Source organism: Felis catus, chromosome C2 (genome assembly GCF_018350175.1).
Source record: "Felis catus isolate Fca126 chromosome C2, F.catus_Fca126_mat1.0, whole genome shotgun sequence".
Lineage (NCBI taxonomy): Eukaryota > Metazoa > Chordata > Mammalia > Carnivora > Felidae > Felis > Felis catus.
The window spans coordinates 134,248,724-134,269,383 of record NC_058376.1 but is presented as its reverse complement, the minus strand read 5'-3'; the positions used below and the strand labels follow the sequence as shown (position 1 = coordinate 134,269,383).

General features: G+C 35.8%; 1 protein-coding gene across 12 annotated transcripts in view; it reads left to right on the top strand.

The window, feature by feature from the left end:
• Positions 1 to 20,660, top strand: part of TBC1D5 (TBC1 domain family member 5) — a 545,542-nt gene that overhangs the window by 278,770 nt on the left and 246,112 nt on the right. For all 12 annotated transcript variants that reach the window (XM_019810740.3, XM_045037659.1, XM_019810743.3 and 9 more), the window contains one exon: positions 19,697 to 19,805. In XM_019810740.3, the coding sequence (XP_019666299.2) occupies positions 19,697 to 19,805 (109 nt within the window). The remainder of the gene's footprint in view (positions 1 to 19,696; positions 19,806 to 20,660) is intronic.

The window sequence follows — 20,660 nt, the reverse complement described above, 5'->3', positions numbered from 1 at the left end:
ACCTAATGTTACAGGATTCTAAGAGTAGTAAGGAATTGTTACCTGTGTTTTAAAAATACGTCAAATGTAAAGGATATTGTGATATGTGATTGTTCTGCAGACTTATTGAGTAATGAAAAATGTAACCTTTTAAATTCTTGAGTAAATGGCCTTATTGTAGATACCAGTTGTTAGTGTATACAGGATAATTGGTATGAATGCATATGTAGTGTTAAACTCCGTTATAATCAATTTTTGTTTTTGTTTTTCCAGTATATCTGTTACAGTACTAAAGGCTTCCTTTTGTTTAAGTTTCCTTTTAAAACAGGATATATTCCTTATGAGCATCTAAGAGTATGAAATGTACTCCCTGGTTACATTAAGCGCTGTTTGTTAATATCCCCTTTGACTCTTCAGCAAACAGGACAGTTACATCTCAATTAGTGATTTTTTAAAAAGGATACACTAGTTAAGAAAACCTGGATCTTATCTAGTATTTTGGTAATGTTCTCCTTATAACTTGATATGCTTGAGTAAATGTTTATGGATTTTGTACCTTCATATAGGGAAGCCTAGGAAGAAGAAAAATTATATTATTTCCAGTAGTATTTGAAACTTCCTATACTGAACCAACGTGATATAAGAACTAGGTTGTTTTGTTTTAAGAAAAAAAGGTACATATTCAGTAATAATACATTTTGGCATTGTAGATAGCAATGCAGATTCTTAAGGAAATACTTTGAGTACATTGTCCTTATGATTAACTAGTTGTGACACTTTGCAGTGACCCCATAAAACACACACGAGAACCACTACACACCTGGAAACTCATTTAAATGTTAAGCTGTAACTCCGTTTATGTAATAGATACGGGGTTTACGATTGAAATCTTCATATTTTTACTTGAATACATATTGGATATCCCTAAGTGGAACTGTGTCATTTGTTTTTTTCAAATCCCAGACATGCTTTTAATATCTAGAATAGAGCCTTGTATACAGGAAACACTTAATAGGAATGTGGTCAATGGGAAAGTTTTCTACAGTTTGTTTCTGAATTCCAGAAATGAGATGGTAATTGAAACACTTGACATCTTTATTTTATATCAGTTGGGGTATGTATAAATAATCAGTCGTTCAAGTGTCACAGATACTACAAAAGGCTTATGTTCCCATGGTGTTCTAGAAGGGTATTATCACAGCAGTAAAGCTCATATGTTGTCATTATATTTTCACTGTACTCATCCTACCTTATAAATGTTGGGATTCTTCAAATCCTTCTTTTAGTGCTGAAGTAAATATAAAAGATAGTTAAACATTCATGATTTGATATGTAAGTGAGGAATGTTAATATGGTAATACATGTGAAGTCTATATTAGTATCATTATTAGATATAAATACGGTAAAAAAAACTAAGACAAAAGGAAAATAGAGATGTATTTCAAAAGAAGGAAAATCCGTATGTGTATAAATTTTGTTGGTGAATTCAATTTTACAATTACATTTGTAGTTTAGCTAATTATAGTAAATAATGGACATAATATAAAGTTAAGAGAAATGTGTTAATGTGAAGGCATGGCATTATCTTGTAGCTTATTTTATTCTTGAATAGTTTGAAGATTAAAGTATTTTAGTATTATTGAATGATAATTGTACTTTGAAAATGAACTCCTAATGCAACTTTGCACAATAAATACTAATGTTGTTAACTAATATAATTTTAATCAATGCCTGTCAGTGTTGTAATGTTAGGATATTAATTTATTGTTGTAATTAAAAAGGCAAGATAAAAAGCTCAGGTAGTACAATATATAAAAACGAGCTTTTAATAGTTGGCAGGCCAGTGCTGTTATTAAATAGTATTATAGTATTTAAGGTGTGAAATGAATATTTTTCTACTCAGCAGGCAATAGCTCTTACAATGTAATGAGCTTACTTGTGAATTTGACACTTGGGTTAAATGCAGAATTCATAGAAGCAGAGCTCTGGGGTATATTTCCATATTAAGGTTAACTGATAAAACCTAGGAATTTTCGTACGATCATACTAAAATGGCAACAGAATTGTCAGTAAAATTCACTTTTGAAAACGAAAATTATTTTTCTGTTGCTATCATTGCTGTTTTAAACTTAATAAATAAGTTATTAGAACAATGTGAATATTTCAACCCTCAAAGATCCTTTAACCTTAACAATTCTACCTTTGTATTATTTAAACTGTCTCAGAAATCCTGACCTTTCTTCACAGTCAGACAATTTTGGCTGTCAGCCTAGTACCATCATATTCAAGCTATATATACTTGTGTCCAGGATAATGATTAGCCTTAGTTTATTATCTCATAAGACAGACTTACAGTGTCTAACCTGCTCCCTCCTCACATGTGTTTTAAAGCCTGAGATAAAATGTGTATGGTAAAGCCTTTTGAAAATCCAAATGCAAAACTATGGCATTATTAGTTCTTTGGATATTATTCTTTCCTATAAATTGGCAACTTTGTTGCCTTAGTCTTCACTTAACCCTCCAACACGTGTACCTTTTGTAGCATATGCCAAGGTTTTATTGACTTTTGAATTCAGTCTTAAATTGGTCACCTAAGTCTGTAGTCTTTCCATTATTTATCTTATCATGGTTTTAGATTGTCACTTTCAAGAGAGTGTAGTCACTGATTTTTGTTGTTTTGTTTTTCATTTGTTAATATTTAAATGTAGTGAGGTGGTTCAAATCCTGACTCCAAGTACTTTGGAAACGTGGGACAAGTCTTAGCCTCAGTTTCCTCATCATTAAAGTGGGGGTAATAAGACACTTGTTATAAGGAGTTAATGGGATGGTGTCACATGGTAAGTGCTGCATAAATATTAGCTGCTTTTATCTTCCAGTCAATGTCATTATCATCATTGTCATCATCCATCGTTAACCTTCTGGTATTTAGAATTGTTTACAGTGCTCTGATACGGAGACACTAAAAGGAAGGTAAAAAAAAAATGTGTCTTACAAGAAAATAACTTTTGTCTGTTAGCTGAAAGGGAGCTAAGAACAAGCTTAACCTGAGGCTTGAAACTCTCAATCTCTGGCACAGTATTCTGGGTTGCCTTTGTACAGCCATTTTGTGCACAGAGTAGTGATAAAAGGCAGATGTTTTACTATTTGTATAAGTTCAGAGGTGGATTTTTGGAATTTTGACAACTTTCGAAATCTATAATCAATCAGATCGTAACATGATTGTTTCATATGCCTAACATTCATAGATTTGTTGTTCTTAGGCCAGGAGGTTTTACTTGGATTTGTGTCTTTTGTGGTTTTGCTTCACTGATTCCAGTGGAGTACAGCTGAATTTAACTCCTAAGGCACCAGTATGATTATTATATGGTGCCTAGGTAATAGAGTAGATTTTTAGAAGTTTTTGTTAAAATTCAGTTACATGTCCCCCAACCATTTTGCAGATGATGTGTTAAAATGGAAATTTTATAAGAATTGAGAAGATATTATTGGTTTATGCAGTAGATCATATGCTTTTTAAAGACCAGCGTTTTCTGTCAGATTTATATGAGCGCTCTGTATGTCTTATTTAACTATTAAACCTGAGAGACCCTTGCTGGGTATGAAAGAAGAGTAGTCGTTTGCCAATTAGCAGTTTGCAGTAGATGATTAACTTAGTGACTGTAACACAGGGCCACATGGTAGAAGGAATATTCTCTCCCCACCACCCTCCTCCTCTTCCCAAGGGCAGCTGACCTTCTCCTCTCCAAAGAGGCGAGCCCCTTGCCAGCACATATGACTACAGACTATTACATTAATCTGTTTAGCTGTAGTACCAGCTGCTTGCATGTTTTTAATTATCTTATTAGATGGTATAACAGTGACCTATGAAATAAATTGAAGGTGAGCATTTTTAAACTTTCCTTTTTTTACCCTAGGTTTCTAAATATCTTTATTGATCAAATTATAACTTTCCACAAAAGTTCAGAGAAGTCTACATGGTTTTTGAGTCAGTGTAATGCTTTTTTCACATGTAATGTTATAATTCCCCAAAAAGAAAACAACTTCATTTTTGCCTCATTTTTTATTTAGGATTTAAAGATTGAGGATTGCCTCATTTAAGATTTAGGTTGTGTTTCTGTAGTGACAAATCCATGTGAAGATACGTTGGTTAAATAGTCAATTTAGTTAGAGAAGACTCAAGACCAGTTATTGGCATTCTCTGGGAAACTCAGAATATTGCTTCATTTTCAGACATCATCTTGGCATTGTATAAATGTCATAGGATAGAATATAAAGTCATTGTAGATTATTTTTAAATACACTTGTATATGTAACTGTGATTTTCTAGATTCTGATATGTGGTAGTAAATCATGTAGTCTATCCTAATTATTTTTACAATTTAATTACACATGGTACCATTTCTGGGTGTATTTTCCCAAGCTGTGTCATTAAGAAAAATGTATTATCTTGTGAACTTTGACAATTGGATGATTTTCAAATAATACTTTGTAACTGAAGTGTTGACTACTGAAGATACAGTTGGAGATAGTAATAACCAGTGATTGTTCTAACTCATAGCCAATAAACAAAGATTGTAATAGTTAGAAACCCTGGTGTTGAATGAAAAAAAAAAAAAACACAGATAGTGGGATGCAGAAAGGATTGCAAAATACTTGGGCATGTCTTTTGAATTAATAAATCCTACAACGGGGATACTGGGATGACTTGAGACTTGAAAATTTATAAAGACCTTAAATATTTGCAAAGTACACGCAGTGTTTTTGTAAATCAAGAAATACCCATTCTTTTTGGCTTCCTATTTTTTTTTCCTCTAAAGAATTGCTATATTTCATATTTCAAAAGAAAAAGGTAACTTTTTTCCTTCATATATTTTATTTTCTTGCCTTAAAAAGGAAAGAAGATAAAAAGCCATTTGGCTCTAAATTGGTGGTATTTATAATTTCTTAATATTGAAGTTGCCTCCCTTCAATGTGGGAGCATTCTATACTCTATACAATGTGGTGTATTCTATAGCCCACAGAGTTAAAGGCTGTTGAAGTTGATAAAATGTTTTGAAAATATTATAGTTGGTTTGGCTTCTTGAATCTAAAGTTAATTATTTTCCAGAATAATAAAAATACCTTAATTTGAACATTGTTTAGTCATTGAGTAAACTTTAAAAATTTAGGCTTACAGTTTTATCACAGAAATATTTATCCTATGTACATGTAATCAGTAATTTGAGAGAATGTGGAAAATATTCACACATTCTATCATTTACATTTATTTTTAGCATAATACCCTTTTTCCCCATTTGTGTGTGTTAAGTGTGCATGTCTTAAATCAACCATGAAGTAGTGATTCAAAATATTAGTAGAGGTAATAGAACAAAAGCATACTTTGGATTTAAAATTTAGAAATATGGGTTCTGGTTATACTCTTAGAGTGATAGAAGTTTGTTAATCTGTTATATTTAAGAATATGGAGTCGGAGAATTAATTGCTGAATGTTATGCTGTTAGTCTGTTCAGGCTGCTAGGTGGCTTATAAGCAACAGAAATTTATTTCTTACAGTTTTGGAGGCTAGGAAGTCCATGATTAAGGTGCTGGTAGATTGGGTGTCCAGTAGGAGCCCACTCCTGGTTCTCTTTCTTTTCACAGTGTTCTTATATAGCAGAGGGGCCAGAGAGTTCTCTGATCCACAAGTTCTATTCATGAGGCCCGCCCCCAAACATCCATCACACTGGGTTTTGAGGTTCAACAAGGGGAAGCAGCGGGGAGACATTCAGAGCACAGCATATACTAAAGATAATAGAGACTAACTTGAATTTCCATCCACTCTTCCACCACCCGGTCATTTTAAGCAGTTTCTAGCCTTTGCCATTTTATTTTTCCAGGGTATCATAGCTTAGTGTGCAGATGAGAGAGGTTTTTCCTGATTCTTAGAGCATCGCTTTTCTCACTTTGTGTTGTCTGCATTTTATTGAGAATCCACATACCTGTATGATACAAACTCTACACATTTTTAAGAATAAATACATGATTTAGGGAAACAATTTGGAAAAAAGCACACAGGTAGAAATAAGACTCTCACTTACTGACCTTAGGCAAGATAATTAGCCTCTCTGATTCCTGGTTACCTCATTTGTAAACTGGGAATGTTAGCAGCTCCCATATCATAGAGTGGAGGGAGCATACCTACATATGTGTGGAACAGCTGGCCCAGTCAGCTATAGCACACAGTAAACAATAAATACTGCATTTTGCACCTTTCCTTTCTCTCTTTTCTAAAACCTTCTGTAATTTTTTTTCAAGTTCATTTATTTATCTTGAGAGAGATAGAGTGGGGGAAAGACAGAGAAAGAAAGAGAGAGAATCCCACGCAGACTTCGGCACTGCCAGCACAGAGCCTGATGCAGGGCTTGAACCCACCGACTGTGAGTTCATGACCTGCGCCAAATCCAAAAGCTGGACACTTACCGACTGAGCCACCCAGCCACCCCTAAAATTTCCTGTAAATTATAATAAACTTTTTCACCTATTATAGTTGTCATTTGTCTCAGAAAAGTATTTTTAGAAATTCTGTGCAGTTCTAAAGGGATGATAAATGAGTGTTTAAGGATTAGATCTATAGTTATATGTAAAAGATCAAATCTATAAATATCTACAGTTATCTATAGATTACATAGGAAGAATATAAAATCCACACTCATTTAACCTCATAATCTCAATATCACATTTTCTGAGTTCTCATTTTCATATTTGTTGAAATAGCACCACAGCCTTTATAGTTAAATGATAGTTTCAGAGAGCACAAAATGTAACCTTCGCATTTTCCAGAAACCAAAATCAAAATGATACCTTTTATTATATCTCCATAATGCAGCCATTTTTGAGAGAAGGAGAAAAATCATACTTGAATGATGAAAATATCATCTTGAAGTAACTTATTTTTTATGATAGTGGAACTGGTCAGTATCTATGCTTTTCTGTAACATACAACCGTTTGAACTAATTATTTGATCACTTAAGGCTCTGAAAATGTTACCTTCCACTTAAGTAATTAACTGGTTCCTTTGCATTTATAGTCTTAAATTAACATAACCCAAACTGACTTGAGTGTACATGTTAGTTTGAGTTCCTTTGCTTCATAAGTCCCTTCAAGCCCTTTTTATTATCTGTAGCCAGGCTCTAGAGGAAAAATTTTTTTCATATTTGTTTATTTACATAGTCAGCTGCAAGCTCCAATCATCCAAGGCTGTGTAAATGTTTATCTTTGAAAAGACAGGCATACATTTCAAATATAAGGGTAAGCTGCTCTCAGTCAGTCAGCACCGAGAGTCCCTTCCCCAGGACACATTTCTGTTTTCCTCTGGTGTTCCCAGTTGAAATGCACTCCTGGCAGCTCAGGGGTCACTATTTGTAATATATATTAGCATGCTTCACTGTTTTCTTTTACTTTTTTTTTTTTTTTTTGTAATTTTAGAGACAGCATGAGTGGGGGGAGAAGAGCAGAGGGAGAGAGAGAGAGAGAGAGAGAGAGAGAGAGAGAGAGAGAATCCCAAGTAGGTTCCACACTCAGCTCAGCTCAGGGCTGGGTCCCCCAACCCTGGGATCACAACCTGAGTGGAAATCAAGAGTTGGACATGCAACCAACTCTTGAGACACCCAGGCGCCCCTAGCGTGCTTCGTTTTTTAAGTGTGGTAGTGAAATAGGTAAAGTCAATTAAATATTTGGTCAGTAATGTTGAAGTGTGTTACTGGATCTATAATTTGAGAAAATAATACAAAGAAGTATTGTTTAAAAATGAAAAGTTATAAATCTTTTTAAACATTTTACAAATAGCTTGCTTGTTTATTTACTTATGGGTCGGCTTTATAGTTATATAGTTAGCTCTATATAAGACTTAATTACTGATTTTTGATTTGATGAAGTTTGTAAAGATACAGTTTAAAGGTGGAATTTTCACAGAATATTTTAGTAAAGATTGATATGCAGCGTTTGTGTATTTTCTGTATCAAATTACCTTGCCTTCTGGGGAAAAGTGGCGGGTGGGGGGGGGGAGTAATCCTTTTTTTTTTTTTTTCATTTTTCCCCTCTAATCTAGAGCTTTCAGAAGTGTTTTTCTAACATTTCTTATATCTTTTTTGTTGTTGTTGTTCAAGAGACCTAACACATCTTCAGTCATTCTGAAGATCTTTATTGTATATCCATTATAGGCAAGCCAAGCGTGCTAAACCTCCCAAGACTGAAAGAGAAGTAAATACTGCCCGCTCGTCATGTAGGAGGGGAGACAGACATGGAAGCAACTAATGTAGATTATGGCCAGTGTTATAATGGGGGTGCATTTTCCTTGGATGGAGTAGTTAAAATTAAGGGGTTGGGGAAGTCATGGTTAAGGGGAAGGTAATAACTTGCTAGACATTCTAGAGGGACAGGAATTTTTTGTGAGGTGAATATGAAAAAAGACAGTGTTCATTTTCTACTCTCTAAGCAATTCATTCTTTGTTTTTTGTTTTTTTGTTTTGTTTTGTTTTTTGGCACTATTAGAATGGTTAGATCAATTGGCCTTATATTTGTTAGTGGTAAAATTATGCCTTAGTTATAAAAGACAGTTACAGTGGTCCTTACAGTATGAGTATTTACATATATCTGTTTCATTGTGTTGATATTGTTACTTTGCATGACCTACTGTTTTGATAGTATTAAAGTTTTAGATTTTATTATATCATAGGTGTTTGATATATTTAAATCCATGATCAAAAATTTTAACTGGGAGGTGAAACTGTGAATCTTTAAATCACAAAACATATTATATGAAATAGTTGGTAATGATACAATTGAGAATGAATATTATGTGCTTAGAAATATGGGAAAAATCAATAAAGCAGCTATGGAATAAAAAATAGCCTCTAATGAGAGAATATTTGAAATTTAAAAGAAGTCCTAGTATCATTTGAACATATGGACATAGTTTTCATTTCATGATTAGAGATGCAGTGTTCTGAGATAGATATAGTAGTTTAGCTGGTTGACATATTATTTCAAGGATTTTCAAAGATTGCATTTCAAGCTATTTGTTCAGATTGGTAGAGTAATTCAGATGATAGGCCCAAGTCTTTGAACCCATTTGAAGCCAAACAGGATAGTTGAACACTATCTTTGGACTCTCATTCCAATTTTTTAATGTGCTTCTAGATCTTAAAGTTGTCTTGAGCAACAGAGCTCTACTGTCATTGAACCAGGCAGAGACCTGGTGTTGTGTGGATTTTGTTCAGTACTCAGTAATGAGTTTATAATCTCTTAAGTAACTGCTGTTGTTTGCTTGCCCCTCCCCACCTGACCCCTGGGTCAAACCCAGACCCCATTTCTCTCTTTTATATTGTGATTATGTAGGCTGAACGGGGACTACTTTGTTTCTATTTAAGAGATCCAGAAGAAGGTGCAGGGAGTGGGATAAATAAATAAAGCCTGGGTAGTCTGATTGACATTTTTAACACTGTTCCATCCCTGTTTTCTCCCCCTGTACCTGGACTGTTGGTGGAACCTAGAGAAGGAACGCCCTTTCCTGCCTCTATATGTCTAGGTGCCATTCCTAATCATAATATTTTAAACAGCTCTATAGAAAATGAGCATTTTTTGTGCTTATTTTTGTTGTATATTAGCATTCCATGTGACAGCTTTATGGAAACATCTCTGGTTCATGTAAAGATATCTGTGGTCATATAATTGAAACTTTTGTGGCATTCATTTGGGAATATCTGAATTATTGAGCATATGGATAACAGAATAAAAAAATAACAAAAGGCCTCATAAAGTCAGGAGGAGATTTGAGTTCTCTTGAAGTAGGTGAGCTTTCAGATAACATAAAATTTCATCAGTGCAGAATACTTCTGCCTAAGACAGGACTTTTATGAAACATATTTTAATTTGGACAAGGAGGTCATGAGAAAATGGTTCATCTTCCACTGTGATGCAGAACAACTGTTTTTAAAAAAATCAGTAATAAAAATACTACTCCCACTGGTGTTCTAGCCTACATAGGAAACACAGTGCAGACTCAAATTAGGTCTCCACACCCTGATTCCTTTATTTTAATGTCTTCTCCCAACCCTTTCTCCCTTACCCCCTATACACGGTATTCAGAATAGGGATTTTTCCTTCTTTTTTTTGAGATAGAGTAGGCAGTTAAGGAAAGGGGTGAGGTGGGGGGTGGAGGGGGGGAGATACCTGCAGTCTCCCCTAAGACCCTCAGGAGTCTAAGCCAGGAGTATAGCTTCATTATAATACATTTACATTGTGATTTTGACCCCCTCCCTGCATGTGGGGATGGCTGTCCTAACCATTCCAACAAGGACCATAGAGGGCCAACCCCTCCCCCCTCCCCATAGGAGGAGTCCCTTAGATGATTGCCAGCAGCCTCAGTCAGACCCCTTAGCTGGGACCCTTAACCTAGCAAACATAAAAAAAAAAAAAAAAAAAAAGAGGAAAGACAAGCTGACTTCTGTTGCCGTTGCCTTCTGGGCTTGCCTCCTCTCCTACTTGGAGAGGGTACTTTGATCTCAACTGCAACTAATGGTTTGCTCACTTAAGAATTTTACTGTGGATGGAGCACCTGGATGGCTTAGTCAGTTAAGCTTCAGACTTCAGTTCTGGTCAGGATCTCATACTCCCTAGTTCCAGACTCTGCACTGATAGTCCTGAGCCTGCATGGGATTTTCTCTCTCCCTCTCTCTTTGCCCTTCCCTACTCCCTCTCCCCCCTCAAAATAAATAAATAAAACTTAAATTAAAAAAAAAAAAGAATTCGTGAATTCTTTCTTGACCAAACTCAAGGACTGAGGCTGGGAATGGGATTGGCTGCTGATATTTGGATGTACAGTGACATATCAGTTATTTACAGGTCAAATTTCTAATAGCTTCAACCAGCTGGAATATAACCAGAAACTTAGAAATAAGGGGAAACTATTAGAATACCGAAACGTTTGTGTATTAAATGTGTTTAGGCGCAAAAGAGCCCTTTCAGTCCTTATTCTACTTTCACAGTCTTATTTGACATTTTTGTTAAATTAGAAAAGATTATGATAGTTTATGATGTTGAAGTAGGCTGGAATGTATGAAGCTTAAAGTCTAGTTTGTCTTTATTTCAAAAACGGCAAACTGAGCAAGTGACAGAGGGATGTAGATTTAGGATTTCTAAAAGCTAATGTACAATCATTACACAAATTAGTAGCCAATAGTCATGAAAAAAATGCCACTAACACAGAATGGAAAACTCCAAAAGCAAAGCAGCGTGGAGTTATTTAATGTGAGGCAAATGGCCATACATTTTCCAAATGTATAGCACATTTATACAAAAATTTCTGCAAGATTTAGGGGCGCCTGGGTGGCGCAGTCGGTTAAGCGTCCGACTTCAGCCAGGTCACGATCTCGCGGTCCGTGAGTTTGAGCCCCGCGTCAGGCTGTGGGCTGATGGCTCAGAGCCTGGAGCCTGTTTCCGATTCTGTGTCTCCCTCTCTCTCTGCCCCTCCCCCGTTCATGCTCTGTCTCTCTCTGTCCCAAAAATAAATAAACGTTGGAAAAAAAATTTCTGCAAGATTTAGAAATATTCTGATACTCTCAACGTTTTTATGTTGCTCCCCCCCCCCAAAAAAAAATCACATGCGCGGCATATATTGGTCTTTGTTTATGCTGGGTAAATGAGGTATTCGAGTATAGGATTTTTTATAGTGGTGAGTTTTTTTCTTTTAAATTATAAATTGTGAGATTTTCTAGTGGCCCTTGGATAGAGATATTTCCTTACCTTTTCAGAGGCCCATGTGAAATTACTTTCCTAGGCACATTAATCCAAAGAAATTATAAAGTCCATAAAGTCCATATTGACTTAAACTAAAGTTTACTTTATCACATGACCCATTTATCTCCCATTTAAAATTTTCATTTCCTGGATCTTTGAGGCAGTCTAATATGATCATATTAGGCTAATGATTCAAATCTTGGGTCTGATTCTTTGCAGCATTGATCATTTTTGTTACCTGTCATCACTAAAGATTTGCTTCCCTAACTTTTATGTGTGTGTATGAGAAGGAGGTGGGAGGAAGCAAGAGGCAGTGGGGTGGTGGTAGAGACAGAGTCATAGACAGGGAAAGGCAATCAGAGACAAAAAAGAAAAAAATATTACATCCATATCTGACCTTATTAGTAGCACCCCATTCATTTAGAATTAATTCTATACTGTGTTACATCTCTTAGGGAATTATCTTGACTTTATAACTACTTGTACTGTTGAACTTTAAAAAAAAATTTAACATTTTTATTTCTTTTTGAGAGACAGAGACAGAACATGAGCATAGGCAGGACAGAGAGAGGAAAATCTGAAGCAGGCTCCAGGCTCTAAGCTGTCAGCACAGAGCTTGACCCGGGGTTCAAACCCACAAACCGCGAGTTAATGACCTGAGCCGAAGTCTGACGCTTAACCTAGACTGAGTCCCCCAGGTTCCCCGTACTATTTAACTTTTAACGTGTATCTGTCTTCTTTCCCCCGTAACACTATAGGTGATATGTATCATGTGTATACTTATGTTACAGGTTTTACTTTCAAAGTTAAATGTATACATGAATGGTTTATTCTTAAAACACTTTGAATTTTGATGTTCACTATAGGAACAACCTGGTGACATGAAGCTATTTAAATTTAGGTTTAAATTAATTAAGATAAAATACGTAGTTCTTGAATTGCACTAGCCTTATTTCATCCGCTTAGTAGCTACATGTGATTAATGATTACCCTATTGGACAGTCAGATATAGAACATTTCTGTTACTTCAGAAAATTCTGTTGGATAGTGCTGATCTACAGATTATCAAATGAATGATGGATTCAGTTTTAATCCATTTAAATCTCTTTAAGAGAAAGTATTTATCTGAAGCATACATGTATTTCTATATGTGTAATATCCTATAAGTCAACCCAGTCTTGAAAACATGGTTTATGAAATAAGATTGGCTTTTAATTAGGATATCAGATATTGCTAAATAAATATCTGTTTCTGAGTTACTGCAAAATAATTTGTTCTCAGTTCTATAAGCATTTCTTTCATAGTATTGTTTACATTATAGACTGTGTGGCAAATTCTTCATCATGTGGAGAGTTAGGTATCAAGTCCCTGCTCGTATCCAAATAGCAAGGTAAACGTGGTGCAGTGGGGATGGAACGCAGGTGGGAGAAGTCTGCAGGAAGGTGTCTCCAGGAGTTCCTTATACAAGAAACATCAGTGAACTATGGAATATAAACTATATTCATTCCAGACAACTTCATAGAGATGGTTTGGTACAGGATCCATTTCTCACCTCGTTTCTAAATGCCATTCCTTTGATAGTCTAATGACCTTTATTATATACTTAATTTTTTATGACCTTGTGATACAGCTTTTCTTGATTCCTTTTCTAAAGGCATGTTTGTTGACTTTCCCTACATAATATGATCTTGAATTTAGAAGCTCTTAAACATTATATTTTAAAGAAAATGATCCATGTTTTTTAGAAAAATAATTTTCTATCTGACTGTCCAAAACTAGCTCAGTTCTTTGTGTCCTTGTGGATATTGAGGTGGCAGTTCAAGATTTTTCAATTCAGAGTTAATTCCAAACCCAAATCAGAGCATCATCATAAATTAATTTTAACACACCTCCACACAGTGAACTATTTGTTGCCTTTGTTTCAATGGAGCCTCACCATATGAGAACATATTTCACCTAGACATAGAAAGAAATCCATTTTAAGCTTGTGAGTAATTGTGCATTCTGTTTTTATATTTATTTATATATGTATAAGTGATATGCCCTGATGGTTCATTATGGAGAAAAAAAAAGCTTTAAATAAAAGTAAGTTTTTAAAAATTCCTGATACAGGAAGCAAAAAAGCCAGTACAGTTTCTAATTGCCTTTTAGAGTCTCTGAGTTCCCTCATTACCTGTGATTTAAGCTAAAAATGAGGTAATTATAGATAACATCAGTGTTTATCTGGTTGATCTTGGCACCTGCAGTCCTAATGTTGTAGCTTACCCATATCTGGTGCCACACTTTACAGTCTGATGCTGACATACCTAATTTACACTTCTCATATTTCCATTGATTTTTTTTTTTTAGTTAGATGTTCCTTGTTCTATTTGAATAGTATTTTTAAAATCATACTTAAGATGGCATAAAACTACATACTCTTTTACTTGGAATATTGGATTTATGTGCAGTCCTTTCATTAGTGAAAATAACTAATATATTTCCATACAGATTTAAAAGTTTATTGTGTCCTTTTACTTACATATCTGATAAAGCAGTTATGGGAATTCATTTGCAGTTGTTTCAAATTTGCCATGCGCTTTAGGATCATAAAACTGTTTTCTTACCTTGTGCTTTCACACCGTCAAATATTCTACGCATCTAACTCTGGTCTCATTCTGCTTAAAGATCACCTTTATTTTAGCCTGGCCTTTAGTGCTGCTATTAGTCTAGTCAGGTCTCCAAAAATGAAATGATCGAGGACTAGCTGACCTTGTAAAGTATGGGATCATCTCTGCGGAGCTCCTTCACCATACCACCTCCTTACCATTCCTCCCTCTTAGGTCTCCCTTCTCTGTGACCTGTTGCAGTTCCCCCATGGTGATAGTCCCTTGTACCTTCCCCTCAGCAGTTTCTTTATCAGTGAAAACCAGAGTGTCTCCTCTTTACCAAGTATTGGAGATCCTCAGTACTCGACGGGATGTAGTCTCTGAATTGTTTTCAGTCGTCGTAGTTGTTTGAGTTTCTTCAGTTAGCCCCATAGAGACATTGCTCCCTGCCCAAGTAATGCATGAAAATGGGGTAGAAATCATCATATAAAATAGACATTATAAAATTGTTTCTCTAGTATGTCATCATGTGGAACAATTCAGAAATTTTCTAGTCCAGAATTGCCACATAATCAAGGAATTTATGCATTATTTAGGTTACCAAAGTACTTAGACAATTAAATTTAGAAAGTACTAACTAGTTTTATACCAATTTTATGTGCATATCTTGGGAAAATACTACATAAATATATATAATTAGAAATAGAGATCTCTTTATGATCATGCAGCTTATCACTGCATATTCTAGTTGATTTCCATATCAAAAAACAAAAACAAAAACACATTGCCAAAAGTCTTAGCTACCTAAATAGGTATTCTTGGAGGAGAGACCTCCTTCAATTGCTGCTGCAAAAGTTGATTTCATTTACTTAGAAATGACTTCAACACTCAAGGCCAGCATTTTTAATCAGTCACAGTGTTCTTCTCTGAGGAGCACCTGGTATCCTCAGAATCCTTCTTGACACAGTGCTTCCATGGTAGTCACTACCAACCCATTACCATTGGCTGCAGAAAGGAAACCACTATTTGCCTTTCCCTCCTTAGATGCTGGTTGTTTTTAGGGACCCAGTGCCTGCAAGGCTTAGTGGTTGCCACTAGATGGCACAAGTGCTTTGTCAAGGGAGTCCTTAGGGCCCAGGTGTCTCTCTAGAATCTGTTCCCTTGCAGTGAGTGAGTGGTTCCACACCTAAATACCCCAGGTTGTTTTTAACCACTCACAGGAGCTATTGACTTATTTTCTCAGTCCAACTGGTGAAAACTTATCTCTGTACCCTTGGACTCTGTACCCTTCTCAAAAACTAGAAGTCTAAGGAAGAAAATCTGAGGTCATATTCTTGTCTTGCCCTCTTGAGAGAGGCCGTTTTTATCCTTTGATGTCTGCAGTATGTTTCCCTTTTAGTGTTGTTTCCATGTTATTCCAGGAAGATGCTTTTACTAATTCTTTTTTTTCCTTCTTATTCAATTTTTCTGAGCCTTAGTTTCCTCACTGATAAAGAGGGGTTAAAAATATACACTGCAGGAGAGTTGTTGTAAAGGTTGAAAGTGATTGACTTAAAATAGTATATATTTTAACATATCAGGATTTTTTTTTAGCATTTTAATAGCATCATTGTCAGATTTTGGCTGTTACAGGCACACTGTATACTTTTCTTTTTTTTTTTTTTTTGATATAAGAGACAGTTTACTACCTTTCTTTTGTTTTTGTTAATTAATCTGAAAAATTCCTTCACTGACTCCTAAATAACTTATTCTTCCACGTCTTGTTCTGAGTTCAGGAGTAGTTCGCCATTTGTATTTGTGATTGTAAAAAACTTGTATTTTGGTTCAGCTTGGACTGTTCAAGCTCTAACAGCCCAGCTCTTGGAGTAGCATTTGAGTGCCTCTAGTGCTACTATTGTTTTCTACACGAAGTTTTAATTTTTAGGTGTAAAACTATTTCTTTAAAAAAAATTTTTTTATTTATTTAATTTAATAAAATTTGTTTATTTATTTATTAAATTTAATAAAATTTATTTATTTTTGAGAGAGAGAGAGAAACAGAGTGTGAGTGGGAGAGAGGGAGATACAGAGTCTGAAGCAGGCTTCAGGCTCCTAGCTGTCAGCACTGAGCCTGACGCAGGGCTCGAACCCAGGAACCGTGAGGTCATGACCTGAGCCGAAACCGGACACTTAACCGACTGAGCCACCCAGGCACCCCTGTAAAACTATTTCTGCCCTCTCTGTACTACCAGAGTGCTTCGCCTTAACCATATTATTACTGGTTTACATAACTTAATGCTTTTTCTGATGTCTGTGAGTGCTAAGCACATAGTAAGCACTGAATGTTTATTGTGTTTATTATTACTCTATATCACTGTTTATTAATAAAACACTATTCCATAGAGGAAAAAGACAATAAGTTATCTTGTGGCCTCTATAAGTTCCTCTGTTGTTAGGGCTAGTCATCAGTTTGAGGTGTTAAGCCTTAATTGGAACTATAAGTACCATGAATAAATTTAAATGATTGTGAATTCCAAAGATAATGTTTCCATTTCACATGCCTCAGTCTCCTTTTTCTCTTTACCCACACTGTAATCAAGGCCTAGGGTCTTATTTAAGCTAACAAATAATTATCCTTCATTACATAAGTAGTATGTAACTTGACCTTAAAAGGCTGCTTAACTTGACAAGATGGCAATGAATCTAGCCCCCAGCTGTGTCTACTTTCGCACTGTCTTGGTACCTGTGAATAGGAGCTGATTTGGGGAGAGGCTGGGGAAGTTGCCTCACACTTCCCTCTCATCTGGAACGTATTGGTGATTTCAGGCCATGGAACTGCATGGTCTTGCACGTATTTTGATTCCTCTTGGGTTCAGAATGCATTTAAAATCTGGGCTTTTTGCTTGCAGACCACAAGCTCTTTAGACATACATTTTCTGAGAAGTACTCATTGCTTATCTCATCTTTGAATATTACTAAAACTGGATAAAAACAAAACTTGAATATGAGACGTGGATAATATATGATGACATTTTTGGGAAATGGACAATATATTTTAAAAAATTATAGGTATTACAAATGGACTAGTGTGATAAAAAAAAGATTTCAGTAAACATTTCTTTGAACTTGGAGTGGCTAAGAATTAAGCATGAAAACAGTAGAAAGAGCATCAAGAGAAAAAAATGTTAGGTTTAAATTAGTACACAAATTGAAAAAGTTTCACTGTGTTGAAAATCAAGAAATTGGGTTAAAAATATGTGTGGCAGACAAAGCTGTGGTATTTTTAACATGAATAACTCCTCCCTTGGACCTATAATGAGGCAAGCTAAAATAAAAACAATGTTACAATTATTATGAACACTAATATTTATTTTAAAAAAATGTGATATGCTGGACATGCTTCTAAGGGCTTGCCATGCATTTTAGTCCTCATAATAATTCTTTGAGGTAGGCTATTATTTCATTTTACAGATGAGGAAACAGAGGCACATGGAGGTTAAGTAACTTGGCCATGCTTGCATAGCTAGTGAGTAGCTAGTAAATTGTGTACTGTTTCTGTGAATGCATGGCTTTCTTTTTATCCCATGAGTGTGGTTCTGCAATCCATTCTCTCTCTCTCTTTTTTTTTTTTAATTTATTTATTTTTGAGAGAGAGAGAGAGAGTGTGAGCCAGGGAGGGGCAGAGAGAGAGAGGGAGATACAGAATCCAAAGCAGGTCCCAGGCTCTGAGCTGTCAGCGCAAGGCCCCATGCGGGGCTTGAACCCACAAACTGTGAGATCGTAACCTGAGCCGAAGTCACTGAGCTACCCAGGTGCCCCTGCAATCCATTCTCTTAACCACTCTCCTATGGTGCTTAAAATAGGCAAAGGACAAGAAAGGAAGTTTTTAAAAAGAAATAAAGTGACTCAAAAGCATGACAGATTTTCACTTTCACTAATGATACAAATGCACATTAAAATAAAAATGAAACATGACTTTCTCTTATGAATGGAGTGTTGAGAGTAAGACATTTTCACGGAATGGTGGTAGGAATGCATTTCTTCCAGTATGGGGTTGGAGTGCTTATCTCATCTGGTGTCCTTCGCCACTAGCTCTTCCTGGCAGAAGGCGGGTGGGGGCGGATGGCGGGAAGCAATGCTCCAGGGCTGAACTGGAAAGTCTCCTGTTTGAGGCAGTTAGGAAGGTGTCATTGCCTTGGTCACTCTTCTGGAAAACTCTGCAGAAGATACTGCACAGTCAGGTTTGTTTTTTTTAACTGTAGGTGTGCAGTAGGTTGCATTACTGGCCCAAAGAGCATGGTGTCAAGGCTGTCCTTTCTCAAAACGAGTAGGGTCTGGCCAGTGACAGTTGCACGTATAGGAGGCTGATGGAGGCTTGTAAAGGCTTTCTTTTGAGGAAGTCGCACTGAAGAGCTTGCCAGGGTTTCAGCTTTGATAATAAAATTTAAATTGTAAGTATATTGTGGCATTATGAACTCAGATATTTCATAAAGCTGTGCTCAGTAGCCTCAACTGTTGACGAATGGTTCTTGATGTTTAGCTTGGTTCAAGATGCAAGGAATGTAGGTCTACTTTCTTTATTCAAACTCAGTAAATGGTTTGGGACAATTAATTTCCAATTGTTTCCCAGTAGAGCAGATTTACTTGTATATTAATGAGGCACAGGTGTTAGGCCCCTGGTGTCTGCGTGCCTGGGAGGCATATTTCAGTTGTTTATCTACTCAGCCATAGGTACTGCAAGGTACTCAAGCTTGCCTTTAACAGTTTTTACAGTGAGGCTTTTTAATTTTTTGATGTTTTTTTTCAAATTTGCCTGCACCTGTTAAAATTTTAAAACTGATCATGTAGAAAGAAGTTGCAGAGATTTCAATAGTAAATAGCACTAAAAGTTAAAGAAAGTAGTCTTCTATTATATTTAACTCCCCAGCCTGACACTAAAGAGAAATGGGTTCATTTAAACAGATATTTCATGTGAGAAGCCAATATAATCAACACTTCCCTTTCTGTTGTGTATTTTTGGAGCAGGTATATCTTTGTCAGTGGCTAAAGCCGTCATATATTTATATTAATATTCATTTTTTTTCTTGTTTCACTGAACTGCACTACCAACATTTTAGACGAAATGGAATAGCCTCCATAGACATTATGAATTTCAGTAGCTGGCATAATTATAGCGATCTACATATTCATTAAATCTACAGAAGAACTGTGTCCAAAAAGACAGCCATGCATTCAGAAACAGTACACAACTAAATATATACGTTTTAAAAGTTGCATTTCTTAGACTTATTTAAAATTAATTTCCTGTAGCACTCCTCTCCAAGCAGAGAATTTTAACAAAGGGATCCCCATGCTTTTGGTTTCTTGCATATAGGAAAGAATGGGAAGAACTATTTGTAAACAACAATTACTTGGCAACAATAAGGCAGAAGGGGATTAATGGGCAGCTGAGAAGCAGCAGGTTCCGCAGCATTTGCTGGAAGGTAAGAAGAAAATATTTATTTACAGTTTGTGGTTGCAGTATATCAACACATTACCTGATGCCCTGGGAGATTACCCATGCAGGGGATCACTGAATTTTCCAGGAGACTTCACTCTCGATTTTTTGGCCATCCATGTTTATCTTTCATAGGACATTTACTAATAAGGTTGAACCACCTTAGTCTCGAATAACTGGTACGGTAAAGGAGTCATTGGAAATAACTATTCTTTCATCTCATTTGATGGTGTGGAATTCCAAGCAGCACCTTTGCATTCCCCAGAGGTGTTGGCAGCCATCCTTGAAGGTGGGCAGGAGTAGAGGCCGTTTTACTTTCAGGTTCCTGTTGATCCAGTGCCTCTGCCTTCATTGAGGCACCTTCCCTTTTCACTTCAGAAGCAGCAGATGGAAAAGATTTTCCCTCCTTCTCTCTTTCTTTCTTTCCTTTCGTTTCTTTCCTAGAAACACAAAGCAAAGGGCAGCAAGAAAGAGAAGTAGAGGAAAATTAGGTCAGTCTTTTAAGAGAAAGGGCCACTGATTACCAAAACTAGTAATAATCTGTAGTTCTCTTTTTAATTACTTGGAAATATTGTCCCTTTTTGTTCTCTCAAAATGAATTAATGCAGGTTTAGACTTATTTCTGAAATGACTTCTACTGAAAGTTTTTTAGGTTTTATCTGCATAAATTAAGCATACAGAGTCTGTGCAAGTAAAGACAGTAAGAAACACATGATGTATTAGACAGTTTCAGATTTAATAATTTAGATTTAATAATTAAAATACATTTTTCTTCTGTTAGATGCAGGCAGTAAAGGCAGGAGACCTGCTGCTAGAATATTTGTATACAAATATTTGTGCC